The following is a 15,918-nucleotide window of genomic DNA, read 5'->3' as shown; positions in this document are numbered from 1 at the left end:
CTGATTTTCTTAGAGAGACGAGTCACGAGGAGCAGTTGGAGGCAAAAGAGGTACAAACAAACGTGGCTGCGGAGGGCCAGAGCAGTCTCCACAGGTCTGGTGGCTCTCAGAGATGCCGGCCCCCCAGAGGGCACGGGCCACAGCCCTCTCTCGTTTTGTGGATGTAGATGAAGAAAGGACTCGGCCCAGCTCCCACAAGAGCCAGAGGCTTCGGGGGAAGCTAACCGCCAAGTCCCTGCCTTCGGGTCACCGCTTCTCTACCTGCTCTGCTCTGGGGCAGTGGGGTCGTGATGCGGGCCTAGAAGGACGGGCAGCAGTGGGCTGAGGTGGACCGGGGCGGCTGCGCATCCTGTCGCACAGGCTGGAGAAGCAAAGGGGAAGAAGGAGGTGTGATGAGGAGGGCAGATAGCTAGGACCAGCACCAAACCCAGACATGGGCCAGGCCCAGGCCTGCATGGAAGGAAGGCGTTATCTGGATCTCTCCCGGGACTCAACCACGAGAGCGTGGGTCCCTCCCTTATCCCCCAGGGATAGGGCAGCTCAGGTGTGTTCTTAGATAGACAGGACCTGGGGGCCTCCCCTTACTAGGCAATAGTTGAGACCCTCCCCGCTCCCCGGGGATGGGTGGAGCTAAAAAGACTTCCCAAGAACGTTTCCCTACTGTCACCCAAAGCAGCCACGGTGGCAAGTAGCCATGGGTTCAGATCCCTGCTCAGCCCCACCTGGCTGTGACCCACACCATCAGAGCCCGAGCTGGTCCATCTGCAGAGGGGGGTGGTCATGACATGTAGGCTGCAGAGTTGCTGTGAGAGTAAAGCTGACTAAATCCCATTCCAGTAGCTGATCGGGATGCCTCTCGCATAAGATGACATTTGAACAACGAATAGGTCATGTAGATAGCTGTGGAGTGACTTCTCCAGGCAAAGGAAGTCGCAGGTGCTAAGGCCCTGAGGCAGGAGCAAGCCTGGCAGGTTGGCAGAAAAGCAGGGAGGCGGGGGGGGGGGGGGGCTGGAGCAGCATAAGCACAGGGGACCTAGCAAGGTGATGAGTGAGAACAGATCACGGGGGAGACTTCTAAGCCACGGGGAAGACTTTGGCTTCTACTGTGCATGAGATGGGAGCCATTGGAGAGTTCTGAGCATGGGAATATCATGATCAAACATGCCTTAACAGGATTATGCTGGTTGCTGTGCCGAGAATGGATAAAAAGGGGCCAGGGCAAGAGGCTACTCACATAACTCAAGCAAAAGATAGCCCAGGTTGAGGTGGTAGCCATGGGAGTGGTAAGAAGTTAGATTCTGGGTATACTGTATTCTTGAAACTAGAGTCAAATGGATTTGAGAATTCAAAGAGAGACCTCAAAAATAATTCTACCAGGGGCACCTGGGTGACTCAGTCGGTTAAGCATCCAGCTTTGGCTCAGGTCATGATCTCAAGGTTCATGGGTTCAAGCCCTGCTTCAGGCTCTGTGCTGACAGCTTAGAGCCTGGAGCCTGCTTCGGATTCTGTGTCTCCCTCTCTTTCTGCCCCTCTCCCACTGCCATTCTCTCTCTCCCTTCCTCTCTGTCTCTCTCTCTCAAAAATAAACATTTAAAAAAAAAAAAAAAAGAAGATTTCTACCAAACGTTTACTGGGCACCCAGGCCCTCCGCGTACAACTGCACAGGTTGTATACTGCACAACTCCCATGTAAACAGTGCCCTTTGAAGTTGTACATTGGTAGGCAACCCTGTGAGAGTTTAATCAGTACCACGCCCTATGAAAAGCGTCAGGATATAAGGTTTCAGTCCCAGACACTGCGCCAGTGTCTTGGCAGTGTGGCTTTCTGTTGAAGGTACTACACTGTCCCATGTGTCAGAACTGCAGGGCATAACTGCTGGGGCATCGAGTGTGTCCTTCCAGGGACAAGGAGTTGGGGACACCACACTGTTGAACACTAAAGCCTGGTGGTAGGATCCCGGCCACTGGGTTCCTCACCGTCCCGCTCTTGCCCCCCCGACAGAAGCGATTGTGGAGTCTGCCTTGTACAAGTGCGTCTTAAAGCCGTTGAAAGAAGCCATCAACTCGTGTCTGCTTGAGATCCACAGCAAGGACGGCTCGCTGCAGCAGCTCAGGGAGAACCAGCTGGTGATCCTGGCCACCACCACCACCGACCTGGGCGTGACCACCAGTGTGCCGGAGGTGCCCATCATGGAGAAGATCCTGCAGAAATTCACCAGCATGTACAAGGCCTACTCGCCGGAGAAGAAGATCTCCATCCTGCTCAAGACCTGTAAGCTCATCTATGACTCCATGGCCCTCGGCAACCCAGGTAGGTGGGCAGGCAGAGGAGCCCGGGCTAGGGGCTCTCTCTAGGAACAGCACTATTGTTCGGTCTCTGACCCCCTCCCCGTCAAGGACTCCGGAGCCCTTAGCAGGCGCCGGGGAGGCCTCTCCAGGTTCAGAGCCCTGTTGGGGCAGGACGAGGCAGGGCGGAGTGGAACCCCGGGCACCTCTCCAGCATTACCTGGGGGTCAGGAGGGGGCCAGGATTAGCTGCCACGATAGAGGACGGCACACAGACCATGCTCAGTGTGTGTGTTGATCAGGAGAAGGTGCTATATTCGTGTCCTATGGCTGCCGTCACAAAGGGCCACACACGAGGCGGCTGAAACAGCAGCAATTGATGGTCTCACGGTTCTGGAGGCTGGAAGTTCAAGATCAAGCTGTGGGCAGGGTCATGCTGCCTCTGAAGGCTCTGGAGAAGAGTGTGTTCCAGACCTGTCTTCTGGTAGCTTCTGGTAGTTCTTGGCTTGTGGCAACACGCTCCAGTCTTCACATGACATTCTCCCTGTGTGTGTGTGCGTGCATGTGTGTCCAAACTTCCCCATTTTGCAAGGGCATCAGTCACATTGGATTAGGGGTCCTCCCTACTCTGGTATGACCTCATCTTAACTGATGACATATGCAACGGCCCTATTTCCAAATAAGGTCACACCCCTAGATACTGAGGGTTAGGGCTCCAATGTACGAATTTTGGAGGGACTCAGTTCAACCCACAACAGCCACCTCAAGCAGTTAGCATTTATTTTTTGCTCACGAGGAGGTTTGGCAGTTATGCTGATCTGGTCGGGCGTGCCCGAGCTTGTCTGGACTGGCTCATGGGTCTGTGGTCAGAGGGGTTGTTTGGAGGCTGGCTGGGCTAGGGCGGCCTTGCTCATATGTTGGGGGGCTGAGTGGCTGTTCACTGGTCTGGAATGCAGGTTACTGGGCCATGCTTCTCTTTCTCCAGCAGGTGAATCTGGGCCTGTACCCATCACTGTCACTGGGGTCCAAGAGAGCAATTGAAGCCTGCAGGGCCTCTTAGGACCTGGGTTGGACTGGCACAACACCACTCTGACATTTCACTGACCTATTTAGTCACAAGACTGGCTCAGATTCAAGGGGCAAAGGACTAAACTCGCTTGATAGGAAGAGCTGCAAAGTAACATTGCAAGGGGGTACAGATGTAGGGAAGGGAATATTGGGACCATTTACAATCCGTTTACCACAGCACTCCTCTAGCAGACAAGAACAGGCATTATTGCACCATGGTGTATGCCTTGGTGAACAGAATGATGGCTGGATTTTATCCCCTGATCACCTCTTCAGCTGGGTGCCCTTGTGCAGTGAGCAACCTGTGTGCCCGTACATGACAGCCGTGGTAATGCAGAGCAAAAGGATTGTACCTTTGTTGTCACACAGAAGTGGGTTTAAATTTCTGATCGGTCGCTTACTCTCTTTGTGACCTCGAATAATTAACTTCACCCCTTAAAGCTCAGTTTCTTCACCCAAGGAAGCTGTTTTACAAAGGGGAAACTCAGACCCCTAATGGTTCAAAAGCCATTCTCAGTCACTTATGAATATTAGAAGCAACATATAAAATGACATGTAAAATGTCGACCTCAATGCGCAGGACCTAGCAGACCCAACAAATGGTGGCTGTTTTAGGGGAGGGATTCTCTCCATCTACCTTGGAGAAGAGCAGGCCCGTTTGGCCATAGGCCAGCAAAAAGCAATTGAGGGATGGTGCAAGGTCCCCTTCCCCTAGGAAAGCTCCCTCATAGGCCTGGTACTGGCCACCATTCCAGGTTGGAGTCACTCTTTGGGGTTAAATTGACTTGTGTCCAATTGCTGTCATTAGAACGAACATCGTTCCCTCTAAGCAGATACATGTTCAGTTAGAGCCGTTAGAGCCGCGCCCTCACCATTTAGCATAACGTTGGAAATGTGACTGGAAAAGAGGCCCTGGTAGTGGGGGCGGTATGGCAAAGTGGAGGTTTTCTTATCGTGGGGCGGATGTCAGACTTTGAGACCCAGCGTCCTGTGCAGTCCGGACCCCAGAGAGCAGTCCAGCGTGTGAACTCCACAACCAAGTAAACTCCTTAAAAATCCCCAAGGAAATAAGATGAGGGCAGCAAGCAGCCTTCAGAACCCCGAGCTCTCAATCAGAGTTCGACATGCTTGGTCCCGAGGGTGTGGGGCCCTGGGAAAGTATCCGGTGTGGCTCACAGCAGCAATGTGGAACGGAAGGTTAAGACCCTGTTGTCAGGTGGCAAGGGGCCGGCCAGGACCTTCTCAGTCCTTCCCAGAGCAAGGCTACCCCAGATGTGCAGCAGCTGGGGAGGGGAGCTCGGGGGTGTCCTGCCCAGTGTGGGCAGGGAGCAACCGTACAACTGGATCGAACCAGAGAGGAGCCAGAGCCCCGCAGGACCCTTTGCTGTGAGCAGCCTCAGAGAGAGAACAGAGAGGCTGGCCTGGGACCTCAGAGGCATGTGGTCGGGAAAGATCCAGGTTTCCTTCCCAACTATGTGACTGTATCCTGGCTACATAGGTGCTTGGAGCCTTAGTTCACCCCTGTGTTAGACGGGCACAGCCATACCCACCTTATGGGGCCATCACGAGATGTAATTAAGTCTGTAAAGTTGCATCTAGCCCAGCGGCTGTCACTTAATCAGGGCAATTACCTTCCCTGTCTGAACTCCTCATTTGGGGAATCATTTCTCCCGGGGCCGTGCCGAGGCTCGGGGTAAAATCAGAGCTAAGGACTCTGCAGACCCTGAGACGTTATCAGGGAGACGGTCTGGGGCCTGAAGGGGACAGTTCCATTCCCAGTAAGTCCTGGTTTACTCAGAAGCCTTGGGCTTCCTGCAGTTGTTTTAAACGCCCTATCTCTTGCCAGTGACTTCAAACACCATGATTCTTGCTGATGGTGAATTTACCCACTCAGACCTTACCAGAGACCAGGGAATGGGGGAAGGAATAGCTAATGTCGAGGGAGAAGGAAAGGAAAGAAAGGCAGTCGCTGGAGAGGATGTGCCCAGGCGAGGCACATGAACGAACAGAGAGGAACGAGGGCGCTCAGAGTTTCCCTGTCCTCGCGGGAGGGAGGCTGGACTCTCTCTCTGCTGATTCAGAAGCCAGCCCCAGGCAGGGAAACTCTGAGCCCAGAAATTCAGGCCAGGGCCAGGGCTCCGTGGGAAGATTTCCCCGCTGGGAACAAATGAGTCTCTCGTCAAGGAGCAGTGTGTTCCCCTCCCGCTGCTGGGGGAGCACTGGGCTGTGAGCCCTCGGGCTTCCAATCTCACCTCTGCCATTAGCAGGCTGGGGCTGCCCCGCTCCGAGCCCCGGCTTCTTCACCTGGGAGGAAGCAGCTCCTGCCAAGAAGAGCGGGGGCTTTGGCCTCGTTCGTAGACCTGGGTTTGAACTGTAGCTTCAGTGCTGTAGCCTTGGACGTGAATCTCATGGGGCCTCTGCATGCATATGAAACAAGGATGATAAGACCTGCTAATCAGGTTGTCATGCAGGAGCGGGGAGAACACCTAGAAGGCATCTGGATATTTTCTATCCAGGAGGGACTAATCTCCTAGGGACTAATCATCTCCTAGAACCTTGGTTTTCTCACTCATAAAATGGGTCTGGGAATGCCTCTCAGGGCTGTTTCGAGGACCAGATGCAACCAAATACTTGTGTGAGTGTCTGACATGTTAGGATGTGGGAATGGCTGCTGCCTCCCCACCACCCAGTGGTCTCCATGCTGGGGTCCAGGAGGCACCCCAGGGCCACCAAGGGGACACAACACAACTGGGCCACAACCTTGTTTGTCCCTGTTTTATACATGGAGTCCCACATGGGATTTTGTTTGCAATAACCAGTTCTGCTAAATGTTTTAGCTTTTAAAACTTCCATTTGGAAATGGGTTCAGACTTCACAAAGCTTGAGAACAGAAATACTACATTAAAATAAGAACATCCAGGGGTGCCTGGGTGGTTCAGTCAGTTAAGCATCCCAATTTGGCTCAGGCCATGATCTCCCAGTTTGTGGATTCAAGCCCCACGTTGGGCTCTGTGCTGTCAGCTCAGAGCCTGGAGCCTGCTTCCAATTCTATGTCCCCGTCTCTCTCTGCCCCTCCCCTGCTCTCACTCTGGCTCTCTCTCCCTCCCTCTCTCTCTCTCTCTCTCTCTCTCAAAAATAAACGATTTTTAATAGGAACATCCACATACCCTTTGTGGATTGTTAACATCTTGTTTCATTGGCTTTATCACTTAAACACTCTCTCTGTGCATACATAATGTTCTTCCTGAATCATCTGAGCTTAAGTTACTTACATCTTGGCCCTTTACCCCTAGATACTTTTCTAAGAACAGGGACATTCCCTTGCATAACCACAGTAAAGTTGTCCACTTTGTGAATTCACGCTGATACAATATTTTTACCTCGGCCACCCTCTGTATTCCGGGTTGTCACTGGAGCTAATAAGGTCCTTGCTGGCTTTTCCTCCTCCCGTTCGGGATCCGGTCAGGAGTCAGGTATCACAATTAGCTGTCATGTGTCTCTTACCTCCTTTAACCTGCAACATTTCCACAGCCTTTCTTCCTTTGCTTTTTTATGACATTGATGTTTTGCAGGAATACAGGTTTCCCTCCCACCACCCCACCCCCTCACCGTTGGTTCTTTTTGATGAAAGTTCCTCATTTTGTGTTTGTCAGATGTTTCCTCATGATTAGATTGAGGTTATGCACTTTCAGCCAGATCCCGACTGACTCTTAAATTCTCTTCTGACTTCGACATCCTGCGATCTTAGGACCCGGCCCCCTATCCCCAGACACTCAGCTGACACCTCCCTCCTGCCAGATGCTTCCAGAGGCTTGCTGCTCGAAAGTGTGGTCCGCAGACCAGCAGCCCTGCATGGAAGCTCTGGGAGCTATCGGTGACCCTGTGGAAAGGCACACTCCAGCTTGGGTCCCGCCTACCTCTACCACTGACCCACTCAAAGCCGAAAACAGCCCTTCCCTCCCACTCCCACCCCCACACCAGCCCCCTCATCTCCAGGGAAGAAGCCCCACCTGCCTACCTCTGACATGACACTGGCAATAGCCTGTGGTGTCCCTGTGGCCTGGATGCTGGCAAGGCCCACTGGAGCACAAAGAGAAGGACTGAACTTGGAGACGTCTGAGTTAACTGGCCGGGCCGTCTTTCCCAGAAGGGTATTGTTCTTTATGCCCAGGGTACAAAAGGACCAGGATTTGAAGCCAACAGTTCCTCACTCCAAAGCCTGTGCTTTTGTGACTATAGGCAGCAGCCAGCCTAGGGACAGATCCCAAGGTTCCTGAATCCCAGTCACGTGCTTCCTCTACGGTAGCAAGTTTAGGGGCCTGAGTCAGGCAGAGCAGGTGTTCGTGGAGACAAATGGCTTTGGGTAAGCTTGGCCATCCATCCTGCAGCAAGGAGCAGACTGGGTTGCTCATGGACTTCATGAGGCTTGGGGAGAGCAGCCAGAACTTCTAGAATCATTTCTCCTGTTGCTTCCACAAACAAGCTCTTCCCACCTTCTCAAAGTCTAAGAACCTTCTCAGTGTCGAAGAACAGGGTTGGCCCCGCCATTGAGGAGAAATAGATTCAAGCCTGAGAGCCCCGCCCCAAAATGCAAGAGGGAGGAAGGAGGGAGGAGTGTGGTGTGTAGTATGCGGGGCGCTTTCTAAAAGAACAGAAAGAACCTTCTTTTGATGGAGAGGAGGCAACAGGAGGGGGGCAATGATGGCCAAGAGGTTGCCTTTTTTCTGTGCCTTCAGTAGTCCGTGTAAACACCCAGATGCCACGCCGCACGAGATGGAACCTGGCCCCTGACCCTGGGGGAGGGGTATCCAGCAGCCAGGTGTTTGGATGTAAGGGCCAAAGGGATGGTGGTCTGAGGGTCCTGGAGCCCCTCTAGCCCCTCACCATTCACCCCACTCGCAGGCATCGCAGAGCCAGCTGGGAATCTATGGCTGGTTCAGGTGGGGGCAGAAGCTGCGAGGGCAGACCCCGGGGAGCCTGTGCCATTGACCAGGGGTCAGGGGGACACAGAGGGAGGTCAGGCTCTTGGGTTTTTTTTAAATCTATGTTAAAAAAAAAAGTCTCCTCCGATTTCTGATACAGAAGTCACTAATAATGTTTGTTGTTGAAAAAAGATGATGAGTATCTTGTTGGATTTCTTTTTGGTCTTCTTGAAAGAGATATAGATAGGTAGCTAAATAGGTCATTAGTTAAGGAAAATACTTGCTGCTATATTTGCTAACATATTGCTATATATTATATATATATATATATATTGCTATGTATTATAGCTATGTTGCTAATCCCCGCAATCTCTTACCCAATAAAAGTGCATTTCTCACTCATGTAAGTCCAAGCGGATGGAGAAGGGGGAGGGGGGGGGGGCGGGGGCGGGGCTCTGCTGCATGGAGTCATTCAGGGATCCAGGCCGAGGGAGACTGTCTGAATCCTCCTGGGCATTGACATCCAGGTGACAGAGAGAGAACACAAGGGCCAGGCCTGGAAGCAAAGCACAACCTTGCTTTTACGCCCCCCACCGCACAACAGAAATGGCGCCCGGGCCCTCTAAGATGTCGTGCTCTGAGCATTAGAAGACACGTTGCCCTCCTGGCTGGCATTTCTCACATGCCGGTAGCCCCACGGGCACCGTGTTCATCACTGCCCACCTGTCTTGCCACCGAATCCTCAGAACCACTTTTTGAGGTGTAGACACTATTGTTGCCCCCACTTTAGAGCCGAGGAAACTGAGGCTCAGCGAGGCTGGGCAGCACACTCAGCGTCATCCCCGAGCAGGCGAGTGGAGCCAGGTCCCGCGCCCAACCGCGCGCTGTCCTCCCTCTCTGGGGTGTCCTGGGGTCAGCGAGGACCTCAGAGAAGTCAGGCCCGAGTCAGAGGAGGCCTCGCGCCTTTTCCAGCCAGGCTGGGACTTTGGGCTGCAGGGCTCCGAGCCCGTGGCCTGTGTGGCTGGACTGGCTCGCGGGCTGAGCTCTCCGAAGAGGAAGCTGGTGAGCTGGAGTAATTTCCTCGGGGATGCGGTGTGGCTCAAAGCAGAACTGAGGCTTAAGTGGCATTTGCAGAAAGCCCACATGACCCAACGGGGCAGCTTTGGAGGGGGGCTCAGTGGGCGGAGGGCTGGCTTCTCATCCCACGTCAGCCACAGACTGCGGGGAACCCTCCACCCCTCTTCCCTCCTCCCTGGGCTCCCGCTCTTTCAGCTGTGCAGCTGGGAGTAGTTCAGACTAGACCAGTGGTTTTCAAACTGGCAGCCAAGAGCTCCCCAGAGGCCACAGACATAGCTGAGGGCCACTTGCAGGGGACAGTGGAGGGAGAGAAGAGCAGGCCAGCCCCCACTGTGAATCAGCCAGAGAAGCCAAGTTCTGCCTAAAATACCCCTTAATGAAAGGCTTCCCTGGGCGCCTGGGTGGCTCAGTCAGTTAAGCGTCAGACTCTTGATTTTGGCTCAGGTCGTGATCTCACGGTTCGGTGGGTTCCAGGCCTGAGCCAGCCTCTGTGCCGACAGTCGGGAGCCTGCTTGGGATTCCCTCTCCCCCTCTCTCTGCCCCTCCCCAGCACACACGTGCTCCCCCCGCCTCAAAAATAAACATTAAAAAAATGAAAGTCTTCCACTATAAAAGTAAACTGAAAACCTCCTGTTATAGGTGCTGTTCTCTACTTCCTACCATCCCGTGTGTTTATCAAATAAGTTCATTCATTCAACAGTGGGACTAACAAGAAATGACAATGTGGATGTTAACAGGAAAACCCAGTCCCTGTTTTTAAGATGGTCACGATTCAAGTGGGATAACGGAGCATTAAACAAGCGACAGTCATACCGTGTGACAAATGGTATCCATTCATTCATTTAGCAGATATATTTATTAAGAACCTAGTGCGTGGGGCATCTGGGTGGCTCAGTCAGTTAAGCGTCCGACTTCGGCTCAGGTCATGATCTCGTGGTTCATGGGTTCGAGCCCCGCATCGGGCTCTGTGCGGACAGCTCAGAGCCTGGAACGTGCTTCTGATTCTGTGTCTCCCTCTCTCTCTGCCCCTCCCCCGCTCACACTCTGTCTCTGTCTCTCTCTCTCTCTCTGTCTCTCAAAAGTAAATAAACATTAAAAAAAAAAGAACCTAGTGCAGGTCAGGCACAGTGGAAATACTGGATATGAACAGTGAGCACGATGAAACCCTTGCCTTCACAAAGCTTTCATTCTATGAGGCGAGGCAGGTAATAAATAAGGAACCAGAAGCATAAACTATGTCATTAGATGCTGAAACGTGCCGGCAGGCTGAACCAAACACGGAGAAGGGTCTGGGGAATGTCAGAGGTGTTTGCCGCTCTGCGTTGGGTGGTCAGGGGAGGCCTCTCTGAGTTAATGCACAGTATCTGTTTTCCCATTCTGCAGGGACAGGGCAGGGGAAACCCATCATAAGGGCATTAACCTAGTTTGTGGGAAGTGGGGGTCTTCAGTTAATACTTCCTGGAGGAAGGAAGTGACTTTAAGTGGGAATCATGGTGGAAAGTAAGAGTCAAAGCACATCACAGTCCTGTACCTTGTCTGCCCCAGGACTATTGCATCAGCCACCACTTTCAGTAAGAGCCCGGTCAACAAATTTGGAGGGACAGTTATAGTAAGATGATACACCCTTCCTCTATCTAGATCAGGAGTCTGCAAACTATGGCCTGCAGGCCAACTCTGGCCCCCTACTTGATTTTGTAAATAAACTCATAGAAACAGCCACACCCATTCATTTACAGTGTCTATGGCTGCGTTTGTTACAACTGCTGAATCGAGTAGTTGGGATAGAGACCACATAGCCCTCGAAACTAAAAATAACTACTACCTGGCCCTTTACAGAAAGATAGGCCAACTGCTCATTTAGATCATTGACAAATGATCTAAAACCTAATTTTTAACCCAGCCACTCACTTGAGGTTCACAGCAACCTGGCGTGACAATCTGAATTAACTTTTTTTTTTTTTTAATGTTTATTTATTTTTGAGAGAGAGCAAGAAACACAGAGTGTGAGTAGGGGCAGAGGCGGGGCAGAGAGAAGGCTCCAGGAGGAGCAGAGAGCAGGCTCCAGGCTCCGCGCTGTCAGCACAGAGCACGACGCGGGGCTTGAACTACGAGCTGTGAGATCATGACCTGAGCTGAAGTCGGATGCCCAACCGACTGAGCCACCCAGGCGCCCCCAGTCTGAAGTCTGAGTGAGTTTTCTCATCAGCCCGTTTTCACATGAGAAGACTGAGGCTCAGAGTGAGCGGCCCCAGATCACACAGTGAAGGGACAGAGTTGGGGGCTTCCTGATGCAGTACTCACACGGTCTGCACGAGGCGAGCGCATTCAGCGCCTTTTTATCAGAACTCTCCTCGAAAACCTGCCCGCCGATGAAATATGCACGAGGCACCGAGCCAGCCCTTTAAAGTGTGATTGCCCACCGCCCCCCACTCCCCATACCTACTGATGGGAAACGGATGTGACTTTGGCACGAAAAGAAAGCAGAAATCACCAGGCACTGCAGGCTGTGGCCCAGCAGGGCTCTGGGAGGTGCAGCCTGATGGACGTGGTCTCTGACCCGTGCAAGCCAGATGTTCTGATCACGGAGAATTACTTTGGAGCTGTGCCTCCGTATCCCAGTGCTGCTGGCTGAGGCCCCCTGTGCACAGGCTGAGCTCATGCCTTGGGCTCCTGGCTTCATGGGAAGGAGACCGCAGCCCTACCTAGCCCTGGAATATCAGAGAGCTGGAGCATTTAAACAATGCTTGCGGCTTATGTTTGTCTGCAAGTAGCTATCAAGTCAGAGAGTCTGTGTGGGCCTTTCCCACCTACATCAGCGAAGAGAGACCCAGATTCTAGTCATAGATCCATCACTAACCGGCTGTGGGGCTTCGAGCAAATTTCTCTGGTCTCTGAACCTCGGCCTCTTCACAGTGAGATTGGGCTTGATGAATCCAGGGCCGCTGGTGTCCTGAGTCAGCTGGTCATGCCATGAGAGCTAATCATGTGCCTCTCTCCCGTTCCACGTTCATGTCGGTAGCTTGAAATGGGCCGCTGTGGAAATATTTATACCACAGCAATTGGCAAACCCTGCAAATCGGAGCTTATTTTTCCCTTCGGAGAGGCCGTTGTTGGCCATTTCCCAGCTCACCGCTGTCTAAGACCCACAGAGGATCCTAGTATCCTTGACCATGGCCCCAGCCCTGGACAGGACAGAGCGGAGGCCAGTGGGAGCACACATGTGGCTCCGTTCAGTCCGTTGTCAATGTCCAACATCCCAAGCCCTGTGCTGGGGACTGGAAAGGCAGTGATGGGGCAGAGGCTCAGAAAGGTTAAGAGACTTGCCCAAGCTCACCCAGCCTCCGTCCTGGCCCTCGAGGAGCTCATAGTCCAAGGAAAAGGGCAGGCTCTGAAGTCGACGTGTTTGGGAGCTGGAAGTGCTCACCTGTGCCTGAGGATGCGGGAGAGGGCAAAGAAGGAGAAGTTTGTTCGGGAGAGCTAGGGAAGGTGTCCCCGGCAGAGGGAAATGGGTGTGCAAAGGCACGAGGAATGGAGTTCGGGGAATGGCCCGTGATTCAGCACGGAGGAATTTGTGTGAGAAGGTGATGAAGGCAGCATGTCGTTCTGAGCTGGAAGTTGGAATATAGAGTAAGCGGTGGTGGCTGGGGGCAGTCTAGGAGGGCTTCGTGGAGGAGGTGGAACTTGAAGGAAGAACGTTGAAGTACCAGGTACCTGGGATTGTGGGTAAGAAAAAGTTGGATTCAAGTCCTGGTTCGCCACATCCTGGCCATGCAACCTTAGGCAAGTAGCTTAACTTCACTGGGGCTCACTTTCCTCATCTATAAAGTGGGCACAATGGATCTAACCCACCTCACAGAGTTGTTTTAGGAATCCATTGGTATAATATTTATAAAATATGCTTTGCTTTTAGAATGGCCCACAAATGTTGGTGCTGTGTGGGAGGGGGAAGGTAAGGACAAGCCATGCCCGACAGGTGACTGTGGCAAATACCAAGGGGCCAGAATGCAGGTGACTTGTTCTCAGGCCATCAACTAGACAGTGTGGCTGGAAGAAAGTAATCATACTGGACAGGTGTTTATGGGCCTAATTGTGGAAGGCCTTGAATGTCAGGATAAGAGATCCAGACCTGATTCTCTAAGCAGGGGGGAGCCACTGATGGCTCTTGAGAAGAGAAATAGCATGATCAGAGCTATACTCGCAGGAGGTGGGTTAGTGGACAGAGTGGATCAAAGGACAGAGACCCTGCTGGGAGGGCAGGCATAGGGAAGTAGGGCTGGAAAAAGCAAAATGTGAGTGCAGGGAGCAGTTAGAAGGAAGATTCGTCTGGGGCTCTGACCTGCCTGGCCACAGGGAACAGAGAACCCCAGAGGAAGAAGGGGACTCCCAGGCCTTGCACCCTGGGATGGGGGGCAGGGAGCCGTGGGCTCCTTGACAGAAATGGGAAAGTTTGCAGCCAGGGCTGGTTTCCAGGAAATGATGAAACACTTGGTTTGGCCCCTGGTGAGGGGAAGGACTCGTGGGGTGTCTGTAAAGGTCCACCGGAGCCTGGGGAACTTGGGGAGGCACCCCTTCCTGCTCACCACTGCTGTGCCCTGCTCTGTGTCCCGGGGAGACAGAAAGGGGATGTTCACGGGTAGCTGGAGGGACGGTCGTGGGATCACGGGAGCCCTTGCAGTAGGTGGCTAAGCAGAATGTGCTGGAGACTGAGGAAGTGGGCCCCAAAGCCCTTCCTGAGCATTGGCCAGGCTTCTCAGGGAGAGCATGGGGAGACAAAGAAACACACGAACCACATTCTATCCCCCACCAGGCACGGAGCCGCAGTCCGGAGGGCCTCTGAATCCTAAACTGAGGGCCAGAGCTGGACCATCCTTCTTGCTGAAAGTCACTGCCCCCGAAAGCAGAGCTTCTGGCCCTAAGAACTATAGACACTTGGGGCTGAGTAAATCTTTATGATGGAGGGTTGTCCTGGGCATCGCAGGTGCCAGTAGCACCCCCACTCTGATGTGACAACCCAAAAGGACTCCAGATACTGCCAAGTGGCCCCTGAAGGGCAGAACCACCCCGGCGGAGAACCACTGCTCAAAAGCAAATTTGCTTGCCTGATTGTATCCCTTGGTGAGCTATTAACACAATACCAGGACGAAATCAGTGTTCTAGGAGGCACAGTAAAAATTCAATCAGCTCTAAGCCGGTGTGTGAGTTATAGGTGCATTCCAAAAGGCACAGGACTGTTTCACATCAGTTCCTAACTCGTAACTCAAACAAGAAAAGAATCTCCTGTAGGCCAGGATTCTAATAATTAAATTATCAGCATGAAAAACATCTCCCGGCACAAAATCTTTCCCCAGGAACTCGTTGGTTGTGTCTCCGGCTTATAAAGGTTTAGGGGAGAGCTTTCTCCAAAACGGACTAATTTTGTGTAGGGACGGGACAGGAATTTTGAAACAAATAACCAGAGAGCCTCGGAACACAGAGCTGCAGGGGTGCCCGGGTTGGCTCAGACAGTTAAGTGTCTGATTCTTGATTTCGGGTCAGGTCATGATCTCATGGTTCATGGGTTTGAGCCCTGCACCAGGCTCTGTGCTGACAGTGCGGAGCCTGCTTGGGATTCTTGCTTTCCCTCTCTCTCTACCCCTGCCCCCCTCAAAATAAGTAAATAAACATTAAACACACACCTGTGCGCACACACACACACACACACACACAGAACTGGAATGGGAAGAAGGCATTTCCATGGGAGCATGTGGGAGTGCTATGGGTAAATCCTTAAATCCTTGTATAGAATTCTCACCAAAATCCTATGGGATGTCGTGTAATCTGTGGCACATGATGCATGACTAGAAATACAGGCTCAGAGAGGTCAAGCAGTTAGCCCAGGTCACACAGCTGGTAAGAAGTGCACTGAGGCTCACACTCTGGGTCCGACTCTGCTTTTCAGTGCTGTGTGTTACCAACCCCTTCAGCCTGTTTATTTCACAGGTGGGAAAACGGAGGCCCCTTGAGACAGCAGAACAGAGATGTCAGTAATAGGCCACTTTTCCGTAGCACTTTACAGGTACCAAACACTTTGCTGTTTTGCTCACCTTATTCTCTCAAAAACCCCGAAAGGCCATCAGGGCTCGTGCTGCTGGCCCCATTTTGCAGATGTAGGAACTGAGTGTGGCCAGGAAGCCGGCCACAGGGCACACTGTTCTCTGGGAAAACGACCAAGGATGGGTTGTAAGCAGAAGGGGCCCCCATGGGAGAGACATCGTCAGAGGCCCCCGCGGTGCCAGCACTGTACCGTGGGGAGCGTGGAGGACATAGGAGGAGCGCGCTGGCCTGTGCTGGAGAGGCGTGGACACACGGAGCCCACGGAAGCGCGGCTCGATCGTGCCTCCCGGCACCCAGGGGTGGGCGGCCTGTGCAGGCACGGGCAGCGGGACACAGGGCCTCCGGAGGGGCTGCTAAACTCAACACTGAGCTTCCACTCTTCTCAAACCTCTGTCACACCATATCTTTTACTCACATCTTTCTGGTCCCTGCTGGAATCCAGAAAAAATCAGGTCTTATTACCTGGGCAGGTGA

The 15,918-nt window shown here is 52.8% G+C and overlaps 1 protein-coding gene across 2 annotated transcripts in view; it reads left to right on the top strand.

Annotated features, from left to right (window-relative positions):
* The window catches only part of RIN3 (Ras and Rab interactor 3), a 123,008-nt gene that overhangs the window by 96,173 nt on the left and 10,917 nt on the right, over positions 1-15,918 (top strand). For both annotated transcript variants that reach the window (XM_049612278.1, XM_049612277.1), the window contains exon 7: positions 2,002-2,310. In XM_049612278.1, the coding sequence (XP_049468235.1) occupies positions 2,002-2,310 (309 nt within the window). The remainder of the gene's footprint in view (positions 1-2,001; positions 2,311-15,918) is intronic.

Source organism: Panthera uncia (genome assembly GCF_023721935.1).
Source record: "Panthera uncia isolate 11264 chromosome B3 unlocalized genomic scaffold, Puncia_PCG_1.0 HiC_scaffold_1, whole genome shotgun sequence".
Lineage (NCBI taxonomy): Eukaryota > Metazoa > Chordata > Mammalia > Carnivora > Felidae > Panthera > Panthera uncia.
The sequence above is the reverse complement of the archived record's forward strand: the minus strand, read 5'-3'. Positions and strand labels throughout refer to the sequence as shown.